This window comes from Podarcis raffonei, chromosome 2 (genome assembly GCF_027172205.1).
Source record: "Podarcis raffonei isolate rPodRaf1 chromosome 2, rPodRaf1.pri, whole genome shotgun sequence".
In the NCBI taxonomy this organism is placed as follows: domain Eukaryota; kingdom Metazoa; phylum Chordata; class Lepidosauria; order Squamata; family Lacertidae; genus Podarcis; species Podarcis raffonei.
In genome coordinates this window covers 3022462-3039898 of record NC_070603.1, presented here as the reverse complement: position 1 = coordinate 3039898, position 17437 = coordinate 3022462, and the positions used below count along the sequence as shown (strand labels likewise).

At 43.6% G+C, this 17437-nt stretch overlaps 1 protein-coding gene across 2 annotated transcripts in view; it reads right to left on the bottom strand.

Moving 5' to 3' along the window:
• Nucleotides 1-555: 555 nt before the first annotated feature.
• The window catches only part of EIF4B (eukaryotic translation initiation factor 4B), a 36356-nt gene continuing 19474 nt past the window's right edge, over nt 556-17437 (bottom strand). For both annotated transcript variants that reach the window (XM_053370222.1, XM_053370231.1), the window contains 9 exons: nt 14991-15107; nt 13819-14001; nt 13055-13292; nt 10345-10454; nt 8093-8312; nt 7276-7343; nt 4389-4503; nt 4007-4076; nt 556-2829 (listed from right to left, as the gene is read on the bottom strand). In XM_053370222.1, coding sequence (XP_053226197.1) covers nt 2749-2829; nt 4007-4076; nt 4389-4503; nt 7276-7343; nt 8093-8312; nt 10345-10454; nt 13055-13292; nt 13819-14001; nt 14991-15107 — 1202 coding nt within the window. In that variant the 3' untranslated portion in view covers nt 556-2748. The remainder of the gene's footprint in view (nt 2830-4006; nt 4077-4388; nt 4504-7275; nt 7344-8092; nt 8313-10344; nt 10455-13054; nt 13293-13818; nt 14002-14990; nt 15108-17437) is intronic.

Sequence of the window (17437 nt, the reverse complement as noted above, 5' to 3'; positions counted from 1 at the left end):
CCCTCCTGTCAAATAAGTGAACAAGTCAATTGCTTTTAGTCCAAACCAAAGGACTTGGGAAGCCAGAGAACTTGAATCTTGACAGATCCAGTTTTCTGTAGCCAGAAATGTGGGCAGCAATTAGATCTCAACAGGGGCCACTTTTCAGGGTTGCAGGGATCACAGGCCTTGGCTTCACTCACCCTTCCCAAATTATTTGTATTGTATTTATGAAAGGATATAGCCTACCCTCTAGAGATCTTACAAGGAGAATCAGTGACACAACTTATGAAATCTACAATTACATCTCTTTGCATCAGCAAGTCTCTGGGTTGTGTCAAATCCTGTGTGTGCAGACAGAACGTACTACCAGCCTTCAGTGGGGCTTTGCTCCCCTGAAGCCCCCTGTGTGCTCCAGAAGATTGAGGGGTCCTCCAGAGCAAATTCTGGGGGCACGTTGGTGTCCACCATTTTGAATCAAGATGGCACTCCCTACTAGTTCTATATATTTGAGAGCAATATCCATGTCCTGATGGAGAAGAGACACCACTGGCAAAGTAATCTAGTGCTGAAGCATTATTTTAAAGATTAGTTTTATTTGGAGAAAAACAAAAAACCAAGAAGGGGGGAGGAGGGAAAATTTTACATAATAAAAGACATCTCCCAGTAAGTCCACACAGATTACAAATCATTTTCATAGAAGATATTTTGTACAAATTTTACATGTCTTCAGAATGTGTAAAATGCACCTCAATCCATTCGTGAACCTGTCCTGATAACGCAGAGAGAGATAAAGAGAGAGAATAGGAGAGCGAGAGAAGGGAGGGTAGAAAATGCTTCTGGGGTATGCAAATTAGCACTTGACCTCAAATATAGCCCCTCCCCCCAGCATTTCACACAGTCAAAGCAATATTGCATTTCAAATCAATTATCTGCACTCAGCAGGGTCTCCCCTCCCATTCCTTTATATCCTGCCCACAGGATGTGCCACTACTCTGTATATTTCAAAGGACTGGTTTAAATTGTAGCTAAAATTTACTGAAACAAGACACCAACCACGGCAGGCTTTACAACACGCCAAATCCTGTATTTGACTCAGCCAGAATTGCTTCAAGAGGAAAATCACACTGTTCTCCTCCCCAACTAGGTAAAAACTGGCAGCTCCCTGGTGAGCATGTGCACACCTCCCAAAAGCTAGCCAGATTCTCCTCTGCAGCCACCAGGTAAATCAGGCTGCTGAGAGTTGGCTAGTAAAACCTTGTGCTGCTTCAGTTCCACTGTGTGGACTGAATTCCCACTTGCCCTACCCATTAATTAGTTCAAGGAAGAAGAATGAAAGGACCAAGACTACTGGAAAAAATGGAAGAGATTGCTTGTCTCTGTGTCTGATGGTGCTGGGTGTTGGCGAAGGAAGCTTTAAAAAGAAATTTAGGGGACTAAAAATAAACCCTTTTTGTAAGGGCTGAAGGAAGTTTGCCAGTCATGTTGTGTACCTACTTGCCCAAAAGTGAGGAAAGAACTTCGAACAGTCACATGATGCTCAGTCAAACTTTCAATGACTCTTGCTACCTTTAAACAGTGCCCAAGTTTAAAACAGGTGCTATTTAAATTTGTGAGAGTGGTTGTGGTGGTACCACCGTGATTAAAAAGGGGGCAGAAGAGGAAGGGATAGGAAGGGGGGAATTCAAGAAAACTTTATAGTCTCCAGAAATTGCTCTTCCAACTAATGATTCCCATAAATCCAATGGCTCCTTCATATATATTGCAACCTCCTTCATGGAGGTTACCAAAAACTGATTCCATATAGTGGAGCACCTTGACATACAAAAAGTTACTTTCTGCATGGTTCATATGCAGAACACACTTTCCACATCAGCACTGCATGGTCCTGGTGACCACTAGCACAGAGTGTCTTTGCACCATTTGGCCAAACTATGTGGAAAGTGGCTTTCAACATAGAAGCCAACTGTCAGCAGCCTTTATTGTTGGGGACAGGCAAGGGTACAACCCCAGGATCAGCTCTGAGGCTTCTGAGAAGATTCCTTTGGTAGCAAAGGTTTGCTACTCAGCCTTAGTGTTGCCTGGGGCTTCCCCAAACCTGATGGATTTCAGAGGGGGACACCACCACCACCACCACCAGGGCGAGGTTTCTAACTTAAACCTCAGGGATTACTTGTGTAGAGATGCCAACTCTCTGCCTTGAAAAGCCAGCTCATCTCTTCCCCAGCCATCAAGGCAAGACTGCTCTCCTCCTTTTCCCAACGCACTAAAATGCTTTCAAGTTCGTTTGAAGCTTACGCTGCAGAAGTCAACCAACCTAGCAAAAGAAGGAGACAGATCTTAGCTGTCCATGTCCCCACTGTGCTCTACTAATACGCACCTGGCCTGCTCAAGTGCTAGCCTCTCTTTTAATGGGAAGGACCTGGGGCTCTGGACGTGATTGGAAGCTGCATGAAGTCACACTCAAGACACACACTGGGCCTATTCCTTTTTTTAAAAAGACACCTGCCATTTTCTCTCTTGCTATACTTTTTTTGCAGGGATTTCTCCAGTTAGTTCAATACTTTAAAGGCTGCAGCAGCATGCAAGAGAAACTGTATCACTTTTTCATATATTTTTTTAAAGAAAGGTTTAAGAAAGGTCTCTCCAAGGAGATGTTGACTTGTAGGCTTTTATTTTTCTGTCTTGTCTGAATAAAGGTTTGGTTTTGCTTGCCGAATATTCCTGGGTGGCAACCGGTAAGGAGACGGCATGGAGGGGCTGGAGAATTTAATCAGCGTACTCCTCCCCCTCTGCTTCATCGTCACCATCCACTGACAAAGCAGCATACTTGCTAGCACAGCTAAATTTCTGCAAGAGAGGTAGGGAAGTGGGTGTTAAAACAGCATTCAAAACTGGACACTGAAAGCCATCCTGTGACAAGTTCTATACATAGGGCTGTGGGTATCAGGTGTTCCTGGGATGGTGTAACACAGACATTAGAGAAGGGTGGGATGGCAGCATCCTGGGCAGATAAAAGGCAGAATGCAGGGTGGGAAATCTTTTTGGCCCAGATCTTTATTTCCCCCACCTTGAGAGCCAGCTTTTGCAGGTAGATGAGATTGCCCACCTGTCAAAGCTGGGCTGTCAGGGTGGGAGAACACAGTGACCAATCAGGAATGAAATCAGCCAATGCACGAAGAGTTCGTTCCTACTCTCTGCAGGGATCAGGTTGCAGAAGCAGCTGGATCAGGCAGGTGGGTGTGGTTTGAGGAACAGCCTCACTGGCTAAATTCAGCCCACAACCTAGAGGTGAACCACCCTGGCATGGCGGATAAAAATGGCAGGCTGGGGGACCTGAATTTGAAACCACACTGGGCAACTTTTGGGCTGATGGCTGTTTCTTAAGGTTGCAATGAAGGAAAAAGGAAAAACAAGCTCCATGCTCCCCCTGTGAAGTGGGCTTTGTGGCCAAGATTCTTTGCATGCACTTCCAGGGGAAATTTCTTGATCTGGTCTTTGTTCTGCCTGTGGCAAACTTTATTTTTTATTATTAGTCCATCCTCCAATTAACAAACAAAAACCAAGAATTCAATAACCAATGAGCACAGTTTGAGAATATAAACAAAACACAACAATCTGCTTTACAAGAGTACAAACTTGGGATTTTGGCACTTCTACTTCCAACTGAGGATTCAGAAAACAGATGCTTGGCTTTCTGTGACATTCGTGTGCATCCTGTTCTATCAGCAGAATATCATCTATCAATTGGTGAAGCCTATATTCCCTTCTCCCCACTTTTCAGAGCTAGTAATAGGAAGTAACTGTGGGTACCAGTGATGTAAAAGCTTCTCAGCAAAAAGTCTGAATGTAGCACAAGGATATTTTAGTTACAGAATTATAATCAGTTAGTTGAATCCACAATTAACTGAGTAAAGTCCTAAGGGAATCCCGATACATTCTGGCACATTGAATGACAGAGAGCTGCTGCCTAATTACACCAGCATTTGACAATCACTGCTCAAAAATCAACAGATTCAGCACTTACGGGGGTAGGGTTCTCTTCGAATTTCTTTGGCTCAGATGCAGGTCTTGAGTCATGCTCACTACTCTCTTTCCTGAAAAAGAAAACTGCTACCACATTAATAAGGTGACCAAAGTACAAGGTTTACACACATAGAATAATGGCAGTGAGAGCCATTTGCTCCATACTCAACCCATCACATGCAACCCACATTCCAGCCCTATGCAGATGAGTCTGGACAACCCAGAGCACTGTGTGCCACAGACAGCAAACTGCAGTCGGCTGTTCCAGCCTCCAGCTGTTTTGTATCAGCTTATAGTGGATCTCCTTCCCTTAGCTGCTCACTGCCTGCCCCCTGGCACAAGGTTTCCAGAGTCAGAGCATGAGGATGTGAAGACAACTATACCTATCTGAGTCTTGCCAATGGTCTCTGCTGCCTCCATCTCCAGGACCACACCCAGAATTTCCACTTCGGCCCTTTGGAACACTCTCCTTCCCTTCATCAGGTCGGTTTTCATCACCTAAAGTAAGTTGAGACAAATCTCCTGTTATTCCATCTTGAAATAATTTCAGCAATGAGATATCAAGTTAGCCCACCCAGGTTACTAGTACCCTAACACTAGGGCTGTGTGATAAATCAATAAATAATTTGAAAATGGTTTGAAGAGCTTATTGCAGTAACATTTTTGAGCCTGCACTAGTGCCAGAGGAAGCCTGATAAGGTGCTCACCTGCCTCCTTGTGCCTTGCTTCCTTTGCAGATGGGCTGCCTCCCTCCTCCCTTCCTCCTGGTTGCTCCACCTGCCCACATCATCACTCCACAGCCAAGCCACTGTGAGGGGCAATTGCTGGGAAGGACCTGCCTGCCTTTGATTTTAAAACACTGCGTTGCATGCTCCTCTGCAGAGCCCTCCTTAATTCTCCCCTACCTCCTGCAGCCACAGCCAACCACAAGAGCAGGCGGCTGGCTGGCTAATGCAAATATCACAATCCCTGCAGAACTGTCTCTGCCTCAGCTCCGCTGTGCAAAACAGTCTCTGCTTCAGCTCTTCCCCTAATCCTGTAGCCACAGCCAATCGCAAGAGCAGGCAGCACTGAATAGCCTGCAAAGCAGCAAGCTCCTCAGATGCTATGCGGCTCTTGCTAAAAGTGTGTAATAAAAGGTGCCAGGCTGGTAGGTGGCTTCTTGCACTGAGTTCCTTTCTCCCATTAACGGGGGTTATTTACTTCAGAGTAGGGGGGGGGGGGAATCGTGCCCTGTCCCGTTCCCCACCTCAATGTGTGTGTGTCAAGGTGCGTGCGATGATGCCTTCCCTTGCTTTTCTGAGACATGAGGTTCTAGCTCAAGAATTTTTAAAAAAGCGCATAGCCATGCCCTTAAAGCCAGCCCCAGCTCTTTCCTTCCTTCTCTGTCTGTGAGCTACATGTTGCCTGTCGTAGTAGCTCACAGACATGAGGCCTCTGCTGCCTTATGCTCTCCTATGGGAGAGGATGGCTGGCCCTCAGAGGTCCCTTCCAATTCTGTGATCATCCTACAGGTGATGCAAGTATTCTGTGTGATGTCTCCTGCCAGGGAAGCTTAAAACTTCACTTTCCCGTATTCTCTGAAACAGCAAAGCTGGGGGGGGGGCCCTGCTTCGTGTGCATTTTCTCAGATGCCATGAGGTTCTCGGAGGTGGGGGTGGGGCTTTTGGGGGGCCCTTCTGTGGGAAACAGGGGGGAAAGATTTATCCGTGGCCTCCTTATGCTGAAATGGGAGATTGGGTAGTTATTGTTTGGGGTGAGAATGATGGGGGGGGGTGTTGGTAAGCAGTGCAAGCAAATGTGTGTCTACTTACAAGCAAGCCCTACTGAATTTAATGGGGCTCACTCCCAGGAAAGTAGGTTTAGCTGAACTCAATGAGGCTTACACATGCCTAGAATTCCACTGGGACATCTGAGTAAGGAATCAGATGATCTACCACTTCCATAAATTTTAAATATGCCCACAAAACTGCAGTAATATAGTCTCCAAAAATCTTAAATGGTTTCATTGAAGCATGCTATCAAGAAGTAAAATTTCATAACTGTTTTAACAATAAGTTAAAGGTAAGTAAAAAATTATCAGTTTTAGAGTAAGACCCTTAAGTATTAGGAATTGCCAGGACATTACCGCGCTTCTCCTCTGCATTAGCTCCAGCCTTATTTCAGACATTGTGATATATCAACATATTGTGATGTTGAAAACCAGATCTCACCCAGCCCTACCTAACACTAAGCAAGTTTCATTTCAATGAAATTTACTACTGCTTGCAACCAGCCTTAATGTTTGTTTTCCACCCTCTTGCTCTTCATTTTTTCTTCTCCTAAAAATGTGGAAGATTGTGTGGATTTCCCTACTTTGTAATTAGGAAAGGTGAGTCCTCTTGACTTGGGTTGCCTCCCTGAATTTTAGGGTCATCATAGTTTTCTGTATTACTCCATTATTAAGTTGAACTTCCAAGTATACTGTGCCAATTTTCTTATCAACTTGTGATCATCCTGACCACAGAACCTACCTTGCCTTCAGCAAGAAGGGAATAAACACACATTTACCTACATGTAAGCCCCACTGAACACAGCGGGACTTACTTCCAAGTAAACACACCTAAGGACTGTATTACAAGTTTCTATTACATTGGGCAGGAGAAGTCAAGTGGGAAGATGCCGCTTGTCATTCACCAGTCAAACCATCAACAACTGAACATGTGGCAGATTCCTGAAACCAGGATCCAGACAGAGAATTTCCCCAGACTGAATTTAAGGTGTCTCCTCACTGGACTCTGCTGCCCTCTCCTGGCAAGCTAGAAAATAAACCTACGAACTACACCTGCAAGCAATAAGCCATGACACTGGGAACTTTCACGACTTCTTAGTGAACAGGGAGCAGAGATGTCTTTTTCTTGGAATAGCTATGAAGTAGATATTTTGAATTTTGAACCCTGCTCAGTATCTGCAATTATCTGAAATTGTTTTTTGGATATGGATTTTTTTTTGTATTGTGAAACTGTTTTCAGATGATTCCCGGGAAGAGATTAATAAATAAATGAATTTATTAAAAAATAAATGAAATAAAGCAGATAAATAATAAAAAAAAGCAGCTGCCAGCCACAAGAGCCATTTCCTCAAAGCAGCATACACCCAACAGAGAGGAAGTAACAAAGAATGCATGTGTATTGCTAGGCACAATAGCTGCACACAACCAATCCTCAAACCCCAGGGCTCTCTCTCTTTGCCCCAAAGGGCCACAGGTAAGTTTCCGCACCCGAGCCTTACCTTTCCTTGGGGCGTTCTTGGAGGGCACTCCATCTTCTGAAGGCAGAGGTGGCATAGCCTGGCTGCCGCTGCAACAAAGAACAGAGAAAAGCAGCGTTGATGCTTTGTGCATACTGTACACTCCATGGAAGTTGCTACTGTAACTCCACGTCACATTCAGGTGTGTTGAATTTTTCAACTTTCAAATTCCTTAAAATGAGGGGTGCCAAAAAGTTGTAACATGACTTGGGAATTCAAAAGGTATTTTGTTTAAATTAATATAATTTAGTTTTGCTTGGTAAGTAAAATGTGTGTGAAATTGCATAGAAATCATTAAAAATGATTGCCAAGAAGTTGCAGCTATATTATTTAGTAATTTTACTTATTTATTTAGCATTGCTGCATTTTAATGTTTCTTATCTATAGTGAAGCTAGCTTTTAAGCTGGGGTGGGGGTGGGGGGCCTTGTCTGGCTAGAGGACCAGATATTCATCTCCCTTAATCCTCACAGGTGAGCAGGGCCACCCGCTACCCAGCGTTACAGAACCACAGCTCTTTCAACCCCCAGCAACACAATATGAAAGAAAATAAATCCCCACTTCAAAATCATGAGTTCCAAATAAAACCTACCCTAGTGAACCAAAGCTTACTTTGGTTTCCATTGCACCCACCTTGCCCACAATCCCTAACATTTTGCTGTCACGTTTTATGCATTTTAAAACAACATAATTTGGGATTCTATTACGCCTTGGCGTCGTACCATGCAGCCTACATGCTTCCCATCCCTCCTGCAGATTAAGTCCTTGGCTGAAAAGGGCAGCCCTGCCAGAGGCCCTCACCTTGTGGGGGAATGCTGGTCTGAGTCGGAGCTCTGTGAGCGGGCCGGGTGAGAGTTGCTGCTGCGCTTCACCCAGGCATTTTCTTTTGGCGGAGGCGCTGGCATCACCTTCAGAGGAAGCTTCTCTTCCCTGGGAGTCTTGGAAGTGGGAGACAGACCTTCATCCTCTTTGCTGCTGCTTTCATTTTCCAATGATTTCTCACTCTCCCTCCTTCGTGAGGCTGGAATACAATACAACACGGGCTAAGAAGATATGCACACACAACCCGGCTGTATGATGGAAAGCACTTTTTTCCTGAACCATTCCCCAGTGATTCTGGGCTAGTTGGCATGCTTTACCAATACAAACCACCAAAAACACCCAGTGAGTTTACAGAGCAGAACAAGCCTAAACTGGGCCGTGTGTTTAACCCACAATACAGTCACAGACCTGTGAAAAGGATCTGGGCTGACAATTCCATTGTTTGATGAAGAGACTTCCTGGTTGGTTTGCATGTCAGTCTTTTTGTCTTTCCTGGGGCAGAAGTGATCAATTGCTCATAGAAAGCTACAGAAACATCCAGGTTTCTAATGTAACTGATTGGGGGTGGATGTGCTATTGCCCAATTAAAGGTTTATGCTCTATCGTGTGTGAGTGCACGTGGGCATGCATGAGGTGTGTGCGTGAGGCATGACAATCTTGCAGTTTAGTCCAGTGTTGCTATGTCCAGTCTATATGCAGGTTGAGGAATCTCTCTCTCTCCTACACACACACACACACACACACACACACACACACACAAACACACACACACACACACCACCCCTCCCACCAGCTGAAATCCTCCTTGTTTTGCCTACATAAGAGAAAGCAAGCAGGGAAGTGATTCTGATAGTGAAAAATGTTTCATGGGAATGAGTTAATCATCTTCCCCCAGTACCACTGCTATGATCGAGCTCTCTCTCACCCGCCCACCCACAACTGTGCTACCCTTACAAAAACCTGTTTAGTTTGGGCCTCAAGGTTTTTAACATGCAACTCCCCCAACACTGTCAACACTGATTGATGGCTGCTTTGGCTAGGAAAACAAAAAATTGTTAAAATACATCTCAGTTTACAGCAGAGCCCAATCTAGTCAAATTGGCCCATAGGCTCAGACCAAAGCCAGCATTTGTCAATTGTACATGAAACTAGAAGCATTGTGTTTTCCCTTAGCAAAGAGTTGAATGAAAATTCCCGCCAAACAGGAATCTGGGTAGTGAGCATCTAAGGTTCTTTTTTTAAAAAACCCCAACAACAAACCAAAACCTAAAAAGATGGCTTCAACAAATCTCTCTGTGCAAAGTGTTGTGCTGCCTTCCAAATGGCATGATAATGATGAGCATTACTCCCAACTGCAGAGGTGGGCAGGGATTGCTCTCAGTTGTGCAGTGATGCTGAGAGGGCGGTTGGGGATTGTTTGGCAGCTGTGAAATCCAATGGTCCCCTGCTGCTCACACTGCTGCCGTACGCACAGCTGTGAGGGCATTCCAAGTGCTGCTGCACAGTGGAGCCCAAGCCTGCATCCCGGAGACACAGTCAAGCAGCCGTGTCCAAGCTAGCCCACTCCCTGTCAGCCCCTTCCACCCAGTCATTGTAGACTCTGTTAGGAAGTCTATTGTATAAACTCTACCTACTGGTAACAGGCAATTTACATGACTAGCAACACCAACCACATGAAATCCAACTGCTTACCAACAACCAGAGGGGCAAACATTTGTCCTAACAGAGACGACTGTACAGTACTAACTTGTAAATACCATATTGGCCTGGATATAAGCCTCACTTTTTTCCAAATTTTAAGTGTGGCTTAAATTCGCGACCTTACAAAAACTGGCTTTTATGATAGCACTGCTGAAAGAGACATATGGTAAAACGGAATGGGTGTGAGTGCCTGCGGAATTTGAAGGGAGTGGCTTATATTGGGGTATTGTCTCCCCCCCCCCAAATTTTGCATGTGTGGCTTATATTCGGGCCAATATGGTACCACCACTGATCGACAGCTACTTAAGCTGCTAGCTTCCCTGCTGGTCGGCTATTTAGTGGATCTGTTGGTACTTAGGAAGAACTAAGAAACCCCATATTCTCAAATCTATACACAAAGGCTTGCCATGTGACTCAACTGAAGCTTCCCAACTGAAATACATGCTATAATCCAGGAAAGCTATGGGGCTTTCCAGAAATAGGACGATGCACTTCAGGGCTAAGTGAACGATACGCCAAAGACAACTTACTTCTTCCTGTTGGGCCTGTCCCCACAGAAGGAGTTGTACTGCCAGTCTGTGAAGACTCACTCCCTGTCCGTGACCGCTCTTGGTTATCTTCGCTACGCCAGCTGGGGTGTCTAGAACATATACAGAGAAGCAAGGCTCACTAACTGTAAATGTGGGGCACTGGATAAAAAACATGTATGCACAACTCTACAAAAAATAAATAAAAACAAGGTGGTTAAATCAAACTGAGACAACTGTGCCATTAGCACCTTTCAATCCATAGTACTGCTCAAGTCAGCCCTTTAGTGGAGACCAGGTAGGGTGGGTCTGCTAAATTTGTCTGGGGTTTGAGTCTTCTTACGTTGAGCTTACTGATTCAGTCACTGGTCAGGGAGCAGCTGACGCTGCAGTACTGCAGAACTTAAGCAAATGTAGAGTTGATCAATGCCCAGATGAAAGACCACAGGAAGATACCTTCCTCAAGTTTTCTGAGATGGAATACATCACAATTTCACAATTTTGCTCGCTGAGAGAATGGCTGCTTCTTGAAAACTCAGACATTTTGGACTTAGAAGGTTTCAACAATGTATTTGGGTGGCATGCATATCTGTGGTATGATAAGGTCAAAGCACATAAAGCATTTAAAAACCTTATTGTCAGGAAAGCATTGTTTAATGTCTGGACAAGATATAAGGACCTACCTGAAAATAAAACCCCAAGGTGGTTGTCACCGATGGAAGTGAAGGCTCAGAAAAAGCTCAATATGGAGGCCAAATGGCCGAAATATTGGGAAATTTTGGAACAAGAGGGAGATAAATTGAAATTGCAGAGCTTTGAAAAACTAAAAAAACAAAGTGCGAGATTGGCTTCATTATTATCAAATAATGGAGGCATACAATTTGGACAAGAAAATTGGCTTCCAGGTGGAAAAATCAAAATTGGAAACAGAACTGTTAGATCCCAAAACTAAGACTCTGTCAAGGATGTATAACTTGCTGTTGAAATGGAATACTCAGGATGAAACGGTGAAATCTGCTATGATTAAATGGGCACAAGATGTCGGACATAATATTATGATGGCTGACTGGGAACAGTTATGGACCACAGGTATGAAGTTCACGGCATGTAATGCCTTAAGAGAGAATATTATGAAAATGATATACAGGTGGTACATGACACCAGTCAAGCTTGCAAAAATTTATCATTTGCCCGATAATAAATGTTGGAAATGTAAAGAAACTGAAGGTACATTCTTTCACCTTTGGTGGACGTGCCCAAGGATTAAGGCTTTCTGGGAGATGATTTATAATGAAATGAAAAAGGTATTTAACTATACCTTTCTGAAGAAACCAGAGGCCTTTCTCCTGGGCATGGTCGGCCAATTGGTGCCAAAGGAGGATAGAACTTTCTTTATGTATGCTACAACAGCAGCAAGAATACTTATTGCAAAGTATTGGAAGACACAAGATCTACCCACCCTGGAAGAATGGCAGATGAAGGTGATGGACTATATGGAATTGGCGGAAATGACTGGCAGAATCCGAGACCAGGGAGAAGAGTCGGTGGAAGAAGATTGGAAGAAATTTAAAGACTATTTACAGAAATACTGCAAAATTAATGAATATTAGAATGATGTTGGAATGAACTTATGTGGTTTTAGCAGTAATGTTATAAAGGAGTATGTAAAAATGGGTTGTTAACAGGTGAGAATGTAAAGTTACAATATATTAAGATAAATGATTAGGATAAAAACTAAGATGGAAAGGATTTGCTGAAGTAACTAACTGAACTTGAATACAAAAAAGGAAGGTGTGAGGAGGTCAAGGAAACAAGTAAATGAAAGATAAGATATGGAAAAATTGATCTGTTTTTAATTGTTTTAATTTTTTCAGTATTTTGTATTTTTTTGTTTTCTTATTTTTTCTTATTTTTGTAATTCTGCGAAATTTTAATAAATATTACTTTTAAAAAAATTTAAAATTTTTTTTCAAAGAGATATCCTTTCAGAGGAAGATTCCTAAAGGAACTCATTTTGGGGAGAAGAAAAGGGAGTCTTTGGAGAAGTGGAGCATTGGATCACACTGTCCACAGGGAAGAGACTTTACAACTGAGCTATGACAACTACAGAGTGCAAGGCTTTGCATGTGGAGGCCCAGTTTCAATCCCTAGACCCCGGAAGTGAAAAGGTTCTGGACGATGGGACTAGGAAGCAACCCTCAACGTGATGCATTCCTATGTTCAGGTTTGAAACAAAGCTCAGAAGCAGTTAGAGATGTTTCTTAACTGCTCAAATTATATGTGTAACTTGAGACTTTTTTGTTGCTAGGGGATTATATGTGATGTGATTTGGCCTTGCAGCTACCTGCCATTAGGCTAGTGTGGCTGCTTGTCCTGCGGCAGTGACACAGTTTGGGATACAGCAGCTCAGGCAAGCCAGGTGCTAGCCTAGCATTCATTCTCTGGGCTTACACAGATAGCTAGCCCCAAAAAAGTGCTCTGTAATGCCATGAACAACCAAGGCAGCTAATGGAATGTCACCCTTCACCATCTTCAGCATGAAGCACCTCTAGGGGTGTTCTGCAGCATCAGAGGAGCTGCAGGCATATCTATGGCACCTTTTGCACAGGTCACCAGCTTGAGCCTGTGACACATCAAGTGGTGTTTTGCAGATTAACCCAAGCAGTTTCTCTACTGGACTGTGTGCAGCTCATGCTCCTTCTCTGTCACTTACCGCTCCCGGGGCCGTCGCTCTAGCCTGGGCTTATCATCTTCCAGCTGGCGCTGCAGCTTCTCTTGCTCCTTCTGTAGCCTCTCTTCTACTTCACGCTCTCTAGCAGCTGTGTCCACAGGCTTGGCCCCCCCAAAGATGGAGGCTGCACGGCTAGACTGGGTAGCAGGAGCTACAGATGTATCTTCCTCCTTGGGTGCGCTCCGAGGCTTCAGGTTCAGTTTAGGCCTCTGAGTGGGACCTAAGAGAAAAAGAACAGGAGGTTGAAAAAAGCAGAACCGTTTAGAAAAAGCAAAATGAAAAAAGCAAAGCCACTGGATTCAGGATTAGGCAAAAGCCAAGAAGCAGGAGAATTGTGAAAAATTTATATGGTTGTCTTATTTAGATAAGGAGGTGGGGATTAAAGGCTGAATGGTATGTGGCATTTAGGCCACATAAGGAGATCTTGGAAATAAGGAAGAGTCAGAAAAGGACCCATGCCCAACAGGGGACAATGAATCATTAGACAAACCTCCTACAAAAGGTGGGTCACCCAGTTCTCAGAAATGGCTAGGCTACATAATAAATCTTTCTTAACCGTGTCTGATGGATCTGGCAACATACCATATACACTGGGTAGGGCAAGAGGCAAACATGGCCTAGGGTCAAATTCAGAATACCACAAGGAATAAGGGAGAACAGAATAATCTGCAGCAATACACAACAAACAATGACAGCAAAGCCAACAGTTCCTCATTTCTTTGCTTCTGAGCAAACACCGAGCATACCTCTATCATCCCGCCGGCTGTCATCCCTGCTATAGTCATCCCGCGAGCTGCTCCACCTATCCATTCGATCATCTCGCCTCTCGTAACGGTCCTCATAGCGGTCACCACCACCCCTATAATCATCGTCCCGACGGTATCCGCTGCCAAAGGCTCTTCTACCACTGCCTGACCTAGAGTCGAAACCTACAGGAAAAGGAAGTTCAGTGGTTTAATCCTGCACAACATGAAGACCATTATTTCTGAGGACAGCACCCCAGAGTGCTCACAGGCGAGTCAGAAAAGAGAGAAGACCTCAGAGTCTGTATGTACATTCACGCACCCCTATACCCCTCCAACATGTGCAGCTATTAAAATGATTCCCTGAGGTTACATATACAGAGGCACACAGTCCCTGATCAAGCAGTATCCAAACATGGCACACAATGTTAGATCAAGCCAGTTTCAGGAAGATTTCATGTACAGTTTCAAGGGCACGCTCTGAAGTCCTATTTGGCATCTGAAGAAAATATCTCCCACTTCAGTTCAAAACATGGCCCAAAAATGCTTAATTAACACAGCTGGAAAATGCTAACTAGTAGGGACTCAAGTCATGCACAATTGTACAAAAGCCCCACTCCTAATTACAAGATCACTCAGCCTGGAAGGAAAACAGACCACAGCAGCAAAAGAAACCAGAGAAGAATGACTGGTTGGAAAGGAACCCAAAACTGTAACTTCGTCTCATTTACTACATCTCCACAACCAATATAATAGTTAAAAACTGCACAAATAATAAGAGTGCTGCAGGCATCAAGGTGTGTGCAAGATGCAAGACGTATTTGTAGACCAAGCAGGGAGGAAACTCAAAATGTCTTTCCACTAGAGCAATCACTGATCTTGAAACACAAAAGCAAAATCTTTTTAAGGCTTTGAGAAAAGAAACTGCAGCAGTGCTCTATATTCCATATCCCAACTTTCAAGTATTTTCACCTTCAAGAGAGAAAAGCCATTCAGGCCACAATGACTATACATAAAATGGATTGTGTGCCTAAAATGTTGCATCGATAGCAGGGGAATGTGGGAGCTGTATTATCTAGCCAATGCTGCAATGTAAGCAAATGTTTATATTAAGTGATGCCTCCTGTAAGCGTCTCAAACCCCAGACCCACAACCAAGTCTGTGACCCACAGTACCTCCTCTGTCGTAGTCTCTACGGTCATCGTAACGATCTCTGCCCCCAAACCGATCCATCTCTCTTCGGGGACCATCACGGTACCGATCCGAATCGTAACGATCACGGTCTCGATACCCTAAAGCAGGGGGAAAAGGCTATAGCATGTACAAGACAGACACAGAGCAATGACTTTCAGAAAAGGTTTGACACAGCTGGGGGAGATTCAGGGGGCAGGCTTCAGGCATCTTCCAGCACGTGACTGCCATAGTGCTTGGTCACAGAACTATTTATTATTGAAACATTTTATTGCCTTGTACTGTAAAGAAGTATTTACATATATATTCCACTGCACCCAGAAGGTTCACAGTAGAAAATGTGATGAAAAAGCAGGTATTGAAGTACCCCTAGAAAATTATCACCACCATCATAAAAAGTCTTTTTCTAAGCAAGAGAACAGTAGAGGAAATGTGCTTTTCTCAAAAGGAGACGGGCAATTCACAGGAAATCATAGAACTGTAGAGCTGGAAAGGAACTCAAGGGTCCTCTAGTTTAACCCCCTGAAATGCAGGAATCTCAACATACATGAATTATGTATCTTCTGAACTATAAGCGAACTGTTTCTGATTGCAATTTCACAGCTGCCATACTCTAATTCTCCAGACTGTTAGACAAGAAGATATCAGATGTATTTGTCTTCTGATTAAGGCATTCCTTTCTCAAAAAAGTAGCCTGTAGAATGCATGCTTTACAGTCATGAAGCATAAATGTCTGACATGCCTCCATGTCTTCAGCTCATGATATGAACCTGCTGAGTTCATCCCCATTTCAGACTGAAATGGGTCTTCCGCATTTCAGTCTGAAAGAGAACAAGGAAAACAGGGATTAGCCTTCAACGCACTTGTGCAGCTAGGACTCCATTTTACGGTCTCTGTTATGCTGTAAAAACATGAACAGAAATCATGCAACATTTGGAGCAACAAATGACTGCATTTTGAGTACCAAGCCAGCTTGGTTGACTGACACGAGACATGTACAGTGGTACCTTGGTTCCCAAACGCCAAAAAGCCCGAAGTAAATGTTCCGGTTTTCTTTTTAATAATAATAATAATAATAATAATAATAATAATAATAATAATAATAATAATTTTTATTAGTTTTCAATTTTAAAAAAATTGAATATATGCCACATTGTATCAATACCAGATTACCCCACACATTTCTCATTAACATTTAAAAATAATTTAAAAGAACACATTTTTACCCCGCCCCCCAAATCCCCAGACTTTCCTCCACCCCCTCTTCTGGGTCTTCAAATAAACCAAATCATGTTACATTCCAGATTCCTTTACCCAAATTTCCAACTACTAAACAATTAAACTTGTGGTATACAGCACAGATACTTTAAACATTAAAACCACTTTATACATTACACACCTGTGCTTTCATGCTATTTCCCCTTTTAAAATTATCCTAACTGTTGCTTTTTGCAAGCATTTAATCAAGGCACAGGCAAACTCCGGCCCTCCAGATGTTTGAGACTACAATTCCCATCATCCCTAGCTAACAGGACCAGTGGTCAGGGATGATGGGAATTGTAGTCCCTAACATCTGGAGGGCCGGAGTTTGCCTATGCCTGATTTAATCCATGCCTGCTGATGTCCCAATTTATTTACAACTGCTGACCCCTAAATAAAAACCATTTTCCAGACTGTTACCCATTCTTTTTTTTCTTACTTTGGCATATTTAAATCTCCTCCGAAAGTGGCTTCCCATTAGGACAGTTCCCCATTTCAGCCCTCCTTCCTTCCAAATTTCTCTCTGTCTCCACAGTTGTGATTTCACCCAAATTGCTCTAATTCCTGTCTGTACTCATATTTAAAGCTCCTCAAGAAGCTGCTACCAATTAAGGCAATTTCCAGTTTCAGCTCCTCCTGTCTTAACACTGGTGATTTTACCAATACAGTACTTCCTCAAATATTTTCTGTGTATGCTGCCCTTCATATTCCCCTGTCTTTCCTTCTGGATTTTCAGTTAGCTCTCCCCCCCCCCCGGGCTGTCGTTGCCAGAGGGTCTCCCCTGCATCTATTCTTCTTGTTTCCGATTCTTCCGCCGTGTTCTTAAAGTGATCCAATCTGGTACTGATGGTCTCTGATATCTTAGCCATACTGTCCATAAATTCTCTTTTCCATTGGTACAAAAATTCCATAATTTCAGCACCTGAGCTCGTCTCTGGCTGCCCTGCCCCCTGTCCTTCCATTGTTTTCAGCGCAGCAGGTTTTCTTTGGTGTTCCAGTTTTCAAACATTTTTCGGAAACCAAATGTCTGATGCGGCTGTCGGCTATTGTTTCCGGGGCGCCTGCACCAATCAGAAGCTGCGCCTTAGTCTTCAAACATTTCGGAAGTCAAACGGACTTCCAGAATGGATTAAGTTTGACGCTTTTGTTTTTGCTATTTATTTTGTATTTT